Consider the following 11809-nt stretch of genomic DNA (forward strand, 5'->3'; position numbering starts at 1 on the left):
TTTCCCTAATGATTAGTAATGTTAAACAACTTTTCATGTAGGTGTTGGCCATTTGAATATCTTCTTTGGAAATATGTCTATTCAGGTCCTTTGCCCATTTAAAAATTGGATTGCTTAGTTCTTTTGCTCTACACTTGTATAAGTTCATTATATAGTTTGGATATTTGCCCCTTATCAGATGTGTAGTTTGCAAATATTTTCTCCTATTCCATAGGTTGCCTTTTCATTTTGTTGGTTGTTTCTTTTGTTGTGCAGAAACTTTTTAATTTGATATAGTCCCATTTTTCTATTTTTGTTTCGGTTGCTTGTGCTTTTAGTGTCATAACAATAAAATCATTACCAAGACTAATGTCAAGGAGATTTTTCTCTATGTTTCCTTCTAAGAATTTTATGGATTCAGGTCTTGCATTTAAGTCTTTAACTCATTTTGAAATAATTTCTGTGAGGAGTATAAGATAGGGATCCCATTTCATTTTTTCTTTTTTAAAGATTTTAGCATTTCTTTTTTTTTTTTTTTCGTGCAAAATCAGTTTTCCCACCACCATTTACTGAAGAGACTATCTTTTCCTCATTGAATATTCTTTGCTTCCTTGACAAATATCAGATGACCATACATGCATAGGTTTACCTCTGGGCTCGGGATTCTGCTTTATTGATCTATAAGTCCATTTTTAATGCCAGTACCATACTGTTTTGATTACGAAGCTTTGGAATATAGTTTGAAATTACAAAGTATGATGCCTCCAGCTTTGATCTTGTTCCTCAGAATTGTTTTGGGTTTTCAGGGTCTTTTGTGGTTTCATATGAAATTTAGAATTTTTTTATATTTCTGTAAAAAGTCATTAGAATCTTGATAGGGATTACATTGAATTTATGGATCACTTTGGGTAGTATGGACATTTTAACAATATTAATTCTATCAACCCATGAGCATGAGATATCTTTTCATTTATTTATGTTTTTTCCTTTGTCTTTTATCAGTAACCTAGGTTTCACAGTGTACAAACTTTTCACTTCCTTAGTCAAATTTATTCCTAAGTATTTTATTATTTTTGAAACAATTGCAAACGGGATTTTTAAAAATTTATTTTTTCAGATCATTTGTTGTTGGTGTATAAAAACACAAACTGAAATTTTCTACATTCTGGTGGCACTCACTCTTCCGTGGGTCTTCAGTGTCTGCTATAGAAACAGTGTACACAAGGAACCACTCTGTTCATCTCCAAATCACAGGAAGTTGGATCAACCCTGTATCTAAAAGGATATGGGGTGGAATAATTTGGTAATGGCAATTTTGAAGAGTAAGTCTGAACAATGTAAGTTGCTTTTGATTTCTTCTTGAAATCTTTAAACAGGGAGGGAGACTCTGGAAGAAAAAAAAGTTAAAATAATATTTTTCTTCATACTATTATTACCGGAAACATTTTATTTTATTTTAAGATTTATTTATTTATTTGAGAGAGAGAAGTGTGAGCGGGAAGGGGGGAGGGGCAGAGGGAGAAAGAATTCTCAAGCAGACTCCTTGCTGAGCATGGAGCCTGATGTGGGGCTTGATCCCAGGACCCCAAGATCATGACCTGAGCCCAAATCAAGAGCTGGCCACTTAACCCACTAAGCCACCCAGGTGCCCTTACCACAAGCATTTTAAAACATTAGTCGGAAGACTACTGAACAACTTTGAAGAGAATACAAATAAATGGGACGCCTCCATTTCTTCAATAGGATGGCACACACCAACATGGGAAAGGAGAATATGTGAAATTCTGCAGAGCCCGTGAGTGGGGTGATAATAATGATAGTAATAATAATTTCAAGTTAACGTGGAATCTACATATATCTTAGATCAGTTTATCCACTCCCTTCTCCCACTTTCTTCCGACAGAGGGATTGTTTTGTTCTCACATTTTCTTCAGATGGATCAAGTAGCTAAATATAACATAAATGTCAAAAAGATGGTGAGGAAAGTACATGTCAATTCATCAGAAAAGGCGTTTGAAGAAGGATGCTTCTTTTCGCATGAGAATCTCTGCCCCTTAGAGTAACTTACTAGAATTATGCAGTAGAGTTCCAGCTCATACAGCTTCATCCACAGCTCAGGATATCTTGGCCAGTGATCTTCTTTCCCAGGTGGGTAGTTGACAAAATTCTTCCAGCAATGATCATACTCTGAGGAAACACAAATCTTGGTTCATTTCACAAATACAGCAGAAATTTACTTCAGGGAGCCCAACTTACATACTGTCTAGAAAACCCATTAGCCTTTTTAGCACTGGAGAAGGGCCACTTTCCCCCAGAATCCCTAAAAAAGAACAAAGATGAAGATGGCTGAGAGGTCATAGTGGCAGGAATGGAGAAAGGGGTCCTCTTTTAGATACTTCCTTTGTATGAAGTTCAGACCCTGTCCTTTCTTACATGATTTTGGACTTTCACTTCTGAGACTTTCAGATAATAATAATTAATAATAATAATAATAATAATAATAATGGGATAACCACTATCCTGGCCTTGAAACATACCAGCACCATGGTCTCTCATAAACCGTGAGATTCTTTGTTGTTTTTACCTGGGGCTCTCATGATCCGGACAGTCACACCACTTTTGAGGAGGTCTCGGAGTCCTTGCCGGTTTTGTGGATCCATGTGCCAGAAGAGCCGTGTTACATAAATAACCAGAGTGACACTAGGGCATTGACTCAAAAATCCTCTAATAGCCTTGGAGCATTCCCAACACGGACTCCAGGACAGGAACCAGGTGATAGAACAGTGGGTGGATGGGCAATACCGTCTTTCTGAAGTAAATTTTTCTATAAAATTAAGTTCCACATGGTTGGCAGTGTTTTTGCCTGTGTTTCGCCACATCTTATGGCTTGTGCCCCACTGGATTTCATAGAGCAGGCAGGCCTCTTTACGGAGTTCTCTGGGATCAAAGAAGACTTCAAATTCCCAGGGTTCAATTCTCCTCCTGAAACACAAGCAGCACTCCCATGTTGTCACACTATCTTTGGAGGCACCTTGAAAATCACTTCCTGCTCCCCTCTTCTGTCAGGCAGATATATAACATGACATCTCAGGAAACCTTGTTTCCTATTCTATTTCTCCAAGTTATCTAGAAAGGTCCATTTGAATTATCAGAGTTTCTCTCACAAGCATAGTGAAGAGATTTTTCCCAACCCATCTTATTTGGTTACTATTCTCTCTATACTGTCATCAACTAATTTTGAATCAGATATAAATGTGTCCTTGTTTCTCTTTTAAAGGCTTCTCTTTGGGGCACCTGGGTGACTCCGTTGCTAAGCATCTGCCTTTGGCTGGGGTCATGATCACGGTCCTGGGACTGAGCCCTGTATTGGGCTCCCTGATCCTGCTCGGCAGGAAGCCCGTTTCTCCCTCCCCCACTCCCTCTGGTTGTGTTCCCTCTCTTGCTGTCTCTCTATCAAATAAATAAAATACTTGTTAAAAAATGAAATAAAGGCTTCTATTTATTTTCTAATCTTTCTATCTCATCATGGAGTTGCCAGGTCCTGATCGTTAATCTTCACCATGCCTCAATAGACTCTAACTAGATTTTAGGTGTAGAAGCCTCAAATTGCCAACAAGAGTCTATTGCCAAGTCTGAGAAGAGAAAGAGTCAGCCTCAGGATTCTTCCACATTAAATTCTGTATACTAAATTCCTCACAAGAAAAAAATTCAAACTGGTCCCAATGACATCTTTATTCATTTATTTTTTTAAGATTTTATTTTTAAGTAATCTCTACACCCAACGTGGGGCTCAAACTTATGACACTGAGATCAAGAGTCACAGGCTCTACTGACTGAGCCAACCAGGCACCCCTCCCAATGACATCTTTAGATTTAATATTTTCCATGCGTCAAAGCTGGAACTCAGGGGAGACTCAGGATTGTGCTGAGGACTCTTCTTTGCAATACGGTTGAGTCATCAGCTTACTACACCCTAATATTTCCACTCATCCCTAAAGTATTACATTTATTTATTACATAGATCAGTCCTTCCACCCATCATGAGATAATATATTCCCCCCTGCTATCATGCTAAATCTGAAAAATGGGCGTATAGTATAAAACAAAAGGATGAAATCAAAGTGACAAATGAATTCTCCAGACTTTTCACTAATGGCTATACAATCATGTGATTTAAACAGAGAAGAAACAGAGGCAAGGCAAAAGTGGAACAAAGCTGGAAGGTAATTTACTTGAACAAAAACCAAAAGACATACAAGCAAAGATACAGAAAGCAGTGATCATAGAGAACGAAGTTAGAAAAGGTAAAAACAGTGGCACCTGGGTGACTCGGTGGGTTAAGCCTCTGCTTTTGGCTCGGGTCATGATCTCAGGTTCCTGGGATCGAGACCCACATTGGGCTCTCTGCTCAGCGGAAAGCCTGCTTCCCTATCTCTCTCTGTCTGACTCTCTGCCTACTTGTGATCATTCTCTCTGTCAAATAAATAAGTAGATAAATAAATCTTTTTAAAAAAGAAAAGGCAAAAAGAAAAGAGTAGGAGCATGATAAAAGAAGAAAGGAAAAATATGGAAAGCTATAGTCCTATAGCTCTTAAATCCACTTATTCTTGGTTGTATTAAATGCTCACTCTGATAGTTTTATTCTTACCTCAAGGTGGCATCTCCTGCTGAAGGACCTGTTGACCAAGAGATGATTATGTCAGATAACACCCACATACAAATTTAGCTAAGAAAAAAATACTCTGATCTTCCAAACCTGCAAACCATATCAGAAAATGGAGTGAAAAATTTTCTCCTATATTAACTGGATTGGACCATTAAGAAAAGCAAGTTTCTAAGGGCTTTGCCAAAACCTGTTTGTCCAATCCCAAACCAAGTAATCCTCCTTAAGGCTCCTACAAGAATGATTAAGTGCAATGAGAAAGTCATTCCTCAGAGGCTCCTATGGTAATTTCTCTATGTTTCCATAGCATCTTGTACCTCCTTCATCATAGCAATCATGCTGTATTTTTTTTTGTATTTTATTTATTTATTTGACAGAAATAAATAAAATCTAAGTAAATAGATTTGTTGATAGTGAGAAAGGGAATACGAGCGAGTGGAGGTGGAGAGGTGGGAGAGGGAGAAGCAGGCTTCCCACTGAACAGGGAGCTCGATGCAGGGCTTGATCCCAGGACCCTGGGATCATGACCCAAACCAAAGGCAGACACTTGAAGACTGAGCCACCCAGGTGCCCCAATCACGCTGTATTTTGATTGTTATTTATATGTCTATAATAACACTGAATTGTAGATTATGTGAGATATGGATTATGTATATCTTGTTCCAGACCCTATCACACTGCCTGAAACATGTTGGTTAGCAATAGATACTTGTTGAGAAAATATTTGAATGAATCTCACTACTATCCATTATAGGATAGCTATAGATAGATAGATAGATAACACTGTGCAGAGAAAGTGGATCTCTCATATATTGCTGGTGGGAATGTAAATTGGTACAGTCTCTCTTGTAAATAGTTTGGGTGTTTCTTAATTAAAAACAACAACACAGGGGCACCTGGGTGGCTCAGTGGGTTAAAGCCTATGCCTTTGGCTCAGGTCATGATCCCAGGGTCCTGGAATCGAACCCCACATCGGGCTCTCTGCTCCGCAGGGAGCCTGCTTCCTCCCCTCTCTCTCTGCCTGCCTCTCTGCCTACTTGTGATCTCTGTCTGTCAAATAAATAAATAAAATCTTAAAAAAAATTTTTTTAATAAATAAATAAAGCTACCTCTTAAAAATAAATAAATAAAAATTAAAAAAATAAAAACAACAACACCGGGGTGTCTGGCTGGCTCAGCTGGTAGAGCTGTTAATGAGGGGCTTACTAAATGTTAAGCACTCTTTAAAATACAGGAACAGGGAACAAAAAAAAATCTCTATCTTTACGCTCATGGAGTTTATATACTAAGCCACGGATTTTATTTGAAGTGTCCTGGGAAGCCATTAGCACATGTGAGGACTATCCAAGTACAAATACTAGATTTTAGAGGCCCATACTTCTCAAGACTCAGAGCTTTGAAAATGAAATGGACACTGGCTTGACCTGAATTCAGAATATTCACAGAACAGAATTCTAAAGCTCTGAGGGCAGAAATGCGAGTCATTTGTTTTTTTTGGAGAAACGTGGACATTTATTTTAGCAACAAGCATTCCTGTTAAGGGTTTGCTTCCTGGTTATTTGAAATCTAAAATTTGGGGAAGCAGGAGAAAAGGGTCATAAATCAAAAGGTGCAATTGTTTCCATTACCAGTCTTTCTTTTCCAAGAAAGAGAAGACACAGAGCAAAAGGCTCTCCTAACATGATACCCTTTCTCAGGGGACCAGAGAGATGCACAAGTCATTGCCACCTCTGAGGGTGAAGTGGCTGTGTGGCGATGCGGGCAGGACGTTCAGCCTATCCTGCTGGCAAACCTTAACTCTGAGATGGTGTTTTTAAGCCAAAAAAGAGTCACAAGACTTGGAAGACAATTCCTCCAAAATGGGAGGAATTTTGCCCAAGGCTGTGGGGGGGGGTGTGGTTGTGTGTGTGTGTGTGTGTGTGTGTGTGTGTGTGTGGAGGGGTCCAGAGTATGCCACTGGCATAAAAATTATTTGGATCTGAAGACATTCAAAAATAGACTGTCTTCCCCTGAAATCTCTTATTTTCCTACAAACAGAGCCTTCCAAAAGAATTCAAAAGAAATCAGTTGTCGTAAGTCCCATCCCCTGGAACAAACCAGGAGAGACTGACTCTTACCACTCAAGATACACCCACACACATGGTCACAAAAGCATATGTCCATCCAGTCTCCCAAGGGCCCATCTAGATTTCCTAAAAGTTTGTTTTTCTATAAGTGCTCTTGTGCATCTCTGCTTTTCCTCTTAAGGTGGTATTTAAGCCCCAAACTCTAAACACCTCTTTGAATCACATTTTTGTGAACTCTTGTATGCATGTTTGTCTTTTCTTTCGCTAATCTGTCTTTTGTTAGTTTAAATCTGAAGGCACCCAAAAACAGAATCTATGAGGGTAGAGGAAAATTTTTCCTCCCCAGCTCTGTGTATGTTTGTGCTGGCTGCAACTGTCTGTGCATTTGTACTAGATGGTAGAGGGATAGTCCAGAGAAGATCCATGGTGCAGTTTCCTAGAGATGGAAGATGATCCTAGTTGGAGGGTGGGACCTTTTTTTGAGAGAGAGAAAGCATGTGCAGGAGCAGTGGGGAGGGGCAGAGGGAGAGAGAGAATTTTAACAGGATTTAAGCCCAGCATGGAATGCTAGAGGGGTGGTGGTGGTGGTTGATACCCTGAGATCATGACCTAAGCCAAAATTAAGAGTTGGTCACTTAACCAACTGAGCCACCCAGGTACCCCTGGAGTATGGAACCTTTAAAAAAGAAATTAGCCAGATGTTTAAAAAAAAAAAAAACAAAAACAAAAGCAAAAACAAAAAACAGGACTGGGTGCCTGGGTGGCTCAATGGATTGAGTGTCTGCCTTTGGCTCAGGTCATGATCTTGGGGTCCTGGGATGGAGCCCAGCATCAGGCTCTGTGCTCAGCAGGGAGCCTGCTTCCCCTCTCTCTCTGCCTGCCTCTCTGCTTACTTGTGATCTCTCTCTCTCTGTGTCAAATAAATAAATAAAATCTTTTAAAAAAAAAAAAAAAAAGGAGTCAAGAAACACTATCCTAAGTGAGACCTGAAGAATAAACCTCTTATCCTTAAGAGGATATACAGGGAATTTAAACACTGAGCTGGTGGAGGAAGAGGGTGGCTAACACCTTGAAATGGGTGCTTCTCAGACAATCCAAATTGGGGCCTTTGAACCAGCAGGTCCACACAGAGGGAACCCTGTAGAAACAGAGGCCATACCTATAGAAGAAGGTCGAATTCATGGTGGGTGAAGCAGCAGTGAGAACTACAGAGAGAGTGAGATATATTCTTAGTATCTACCCCTTTCATGCAGGGCAATGATGCACAATGAGCCACAGGAGTTGGGATAGTCTGAGGGGTAAAATGCCCCACCTTCAGAGGAAAGTCTAGGAAAATTATTCGGATATTTCAGCTAAATAATGCCTTTAGTCTTTCCCCCAACATGCCACTCAGAAGAGAATTTTTGTAGAGGAAAAGGATAATGGAGAAAAAATATATATTGTTTCTTTCTTTTTTTTTTTTTTTTTAAGATTTTATTTATTTATTTGACAGAGAGACATCACAAGCAGGCAGAGAGGCAGGCAGAGAGAGAGGAGGAAGCAGGCTCCCTGCTGAGCAGAGAGCCCGATGCTGGGCTCGATCCCAGGACCCCAAGATCATGACCTAAGCCGAAGGCAGTGGCTTAACCACTGAGCCACCCAGGCGCCTCAATATATTGTTTCTTAAAACCCAAGACTGATTTGTGTATCCTCTCCTATCATCATGCCCACATTTATGCAAAGTCTCCTCACTGATCTCTTTGCTCCCAAGTCTTTTCTGCTACCAGTCACAAAGCCACCAAGTGCCAGCTAAGTATGTCTAAAGCACTATTTTAGGCACACCTGGGTGGCTCAGTTGGTTAAGCATCTGACTCTTGATCTCAGCTTAGGTCACAATCTCAGGGTTGTGAGATCAAGCCCGGTGTCGAGCCACTCTGGGTGTGGAGCCTGCTTAAGATTCTCTTTCTCTCTCTGCCTCTCTCCTGCTCTAAAAAAATTAAAATAACAGGCATCTGGGTGGCTTAGTTGGTTAAGCATCTGACTCTTGGATTCAGCACAAACCCTGATCTCATGGCTTGTGAGATTAAGCCTCACATCAGGCTCCGTGCTCAGTGAGAGTCTGCTTGGATATTCTTTCCCTCTGCTTCTTCCCCTGCTCACTTGCTCTCTCTCTAATAAAATAAAATAAAATAAAAGCACTATTTTAGTCATCACTATGAGATTCACAAATTCTCCAAAGATCTTCTCTGACCAAAATCTACTTCAATTTCCTTAGCCTAGTATTCAAAGCCCTCTGTAATATCACTCCAGGATCATTCCAGGTTTGCTTTCCTTTTTTTTTTTTTTTTTTTTTTAAGTTTTATTTATTTATTTGAGAGAGAGAGAGTGGTGGGGAGGAGCAGAGAGAGAATTCTCAAGCAGACTCCTGGCTGAGCCAGAGCCCAACGTGGGGCTCCAATTCATGACCTTGAGATCCAGACCCTGAGATTGTGACCTGAGCAAAACCAAGAGTCGGTGCATGACCAACTGTGCCACCCTGGTGTCCCTCCAGCTTTGCTTTCTAATCTCACTGCAGAGTATTTCACCAGACTCTCCTAGAGCCTAATAGGTTTACTCTTTGTATTTCCAAATGTATTTCCATATATATTTATACTCAGTTTACTCTCTATATAGTTCCAAATATATTTATATTTGTAAATTCTCTCAAACTTTTTGTGTCAACCAAGACTCTCTTTCTCTTTGCCCATCCAAATTCTACCCTTTCAAGATCCAGCTCAAATCCCATGTCAGCTGAAAATCATTTCCTTCCACATCCTGAAGTGTTTTCCCTCTCCCATGAATTTCTACAACGTTAAGTAACTGAATCTTAAATTATCAATTAACACGCCCTTGTGCTTTCACTTTTGTTGCTATTTTAAACTATTAACAGTTGCATTTTTTTTTAACTTAATTTTTTATTATGGTGAAATAAGCAATGATTTGGTATCATTTGATCAAAATCATTTGTGGATGTGAATAGTTAGTATTAGTAACAATAATAAATCCTGTTTAAGAATAATATCAATATAGTAGTAAATAGGAAAATTGAAAAATGCCTAAGGACACAAGCACAGGCAGGACACACACACACACACACACAGAGATTTTTGCCTTTTTCAAGAACAAGGAGTTTGCCAGGCCCCCAGGTCCGGTTTACCTTTGTCAGAAGCCATGGTGCTCTGTTACTGGACTTTTCCCCTGGAACTGTATATCGTGCTGATTGCTCTTACCAACAACATGCCTGAACATGGTAGGTGTGACCACCACTACCTGGCTTGGGCAGAGGATGACTCAGTCCTGAGTCTCAGCCAATTACTGGGTATCTAGATTGTACAAGATATAGGGATTTGCATCAATATGTTGATAAGAAAACTTATGCTTCAAATCATTAATCCTTTTTTTTTTTTAAGATTTTATTTATTTATTTGACAGACAGAGATCACAAGCAGGCAGAGAGGCAGGCAGAGAGAGAGAGAGAGAGAGGGAAGCAGGCTTCCTGCGGAGCGGAGAGCCCGATGCGGGGCTCGATCCCAGGACCCTGAGATCATGACCCGAGCCAAAGGCAGCAGCCTAAACCACTGAGCCACCCAGGTACCCCTCATTAATCTTTTTTTAAAAAGATTTTATGTATTGGATTGGCCAGTTAGCTCAGCTGGTTAGAGGCATGGTGCTGATAAAGATTTTATTTATTTGAGAGAGAGACCCCAAACAGGGGGAGCAGCGGAGGGAGAGGGAGAAGCAAGCTTTCTCCAAGCAGGGAGCCCCACTTGGAGCTCAATCCCAGGATAATCAGAGCCAAAGGCAGACACTTAACCAACTGAGCCATCCAGGCACCCCTGAATTTCTAAGTTCTTCCCTGATAACATCTGAATTTAGTAATTTTTCCCTTTCCTTAAATTAAGTCTGACCCATCATTCTTTTATTAGAGAGCACAAAGGAAGAACAAAGGGGAGAGAGAATTAACCTGTTTGTATAACCTGAAGACTTTCAGTGGACTGCTTTTTAGCTATTATTTACTTATTTCCAACTTCCTCCTATTTTGCTCTTTGCCCCAATCCTGTTGGAATGGGGAAGGGCACTGTTAGATGCAAAATCAGAAGAACTTTGGCCTCTGAGTTGGGTAATTATTGTACAAGTCTTAGGTGATCCCTCTTCCTTTTTGAAGCAAAGGTTAAGTGTATGGCCAAGTCCACTTCTGCTTTTTCATCCTTCGAGAAAGTGAATATTGTGCTCCAGATTACCATTGTCCCCCTGTTGCCTGACCCCTGGCTCAGGCATCTCTATATTTCAGCACAGAATCCCAGAATTGAGGTCACTTTCAAGATTTAAGCCTCCCTCCCTCTAGCATCTCAGATCTAGAGCTTCTGAATTTGAATCTCAAGAACCATAAACCCTGTACCTGAGCCCTAAATATAAGACAGTTCTTAATCATGAAAGTCAAACAAGAGTTTCTGTAGGCAAAGCAGTTGTCCAAGTGGCAGGTGAGAGTTTTGAAGAAGAGACAGAAGTGCCACATCATAAATGAAGGCCCTTCAGAAGCCAAGTCTTTCAAATTTGTATTTGTGGTAAGTAGAAGAACAGCCCCCTCCCCCCCCATGTCTGCCTCCTATATCTGGAACCTGTAAGTGTGGTACTTCACAATGGCATATGGGACTTTGCAGGTGTGATTAAAGTTAAGGACCTTGGGGTAAGAAGATTATCCTATCATGAGTACCCTTATCCTATTACCCTATCAAAAGTACCTTGTAAGAATGATGCAAAAGAATCGGAGTCAGAGAAAGCCCTGTGACAATGAAAGCAGAGATATGGTTGGAAGGGGCCAGGATAGAGAATGAGGACAGCCTACATGGAAAGGCATGTAAATGGATTTTTCCCTAGAGCCTCCTTAAGAAATGTTGCCCTGATGACACCTTGATTTTAGCCAGTGAGATCCTATTGCATATTTCTGACCTCCAGGCCCATATGATAATTTATGTTGTTTAATACCACTAAGTTCATAGTATTTGTTACAGCAGCAAGAAGAAACTAATATGACCACACTCATGGAAGGCACATATGCAATAGTTAAGATGGAGTGTAATTT

General features: G+C 40.2%; 1 protein-coding gene across 3 annotated transcripts; it reads right to left on the bottom strand.

The window, feature by feature from the left end:
- Positions 1–1070: 1070 nt before the first annotated feature.
- On the bottom strand, positions 1071–10030 carry APOBEC1 (apolipoprotein B mRNA editing enzyme catalytic subunit 1). Of its 3 annotated transcripts, none has more exons than XM_059183626.1 (5): positions 9884–10012; positions 4628–4655; positions 2564–2961; positions 2048–2166; positions 1071–1366 (listed from the first exon to the last, which is right to left on the bottom strand). In XM_059183626.1, exons 1-5 carry the CDS (start codon positions 9897–9899, stop codon positions 1217–1219), a joined length of 711 nt encoding a protein of 236 aa, XP_059039609.1. In that variant the 5' UTR covers positions 9900–10012; the 3' UTR covers positions 1071–1216. The 3 variants fall into 3 exon arrangements, with proteins under 3 accessions (XP_059039609.1, XP_059039610.1, XP_059039611.1); XM_059183627.1 differs by having other exon boundaries at positions 1071–1254; positions 9884–10008; XM_059183628.1 differs by lacking the exon at positions 4628–4655 and having other exon boundaries at positions 9884–10030.
- Between the last annotated feature and the right edge of the window lie 1779 nt (positions 10031–11809).

This window comes from Mustela lutreola, chromosome 8, assembly GCF_030435805.1.
Source record: "Mustela lutreola isolate mMusLut2 chromosome 8, mMusLut2.pri, whole genome shotgun sequence".
NCBI classification, from domain to species: Eukaryota; Metazoa; Chordata; class Mammalia; order Carnivora; family Mustelidae; genus Mustela; species Mustela lutreola.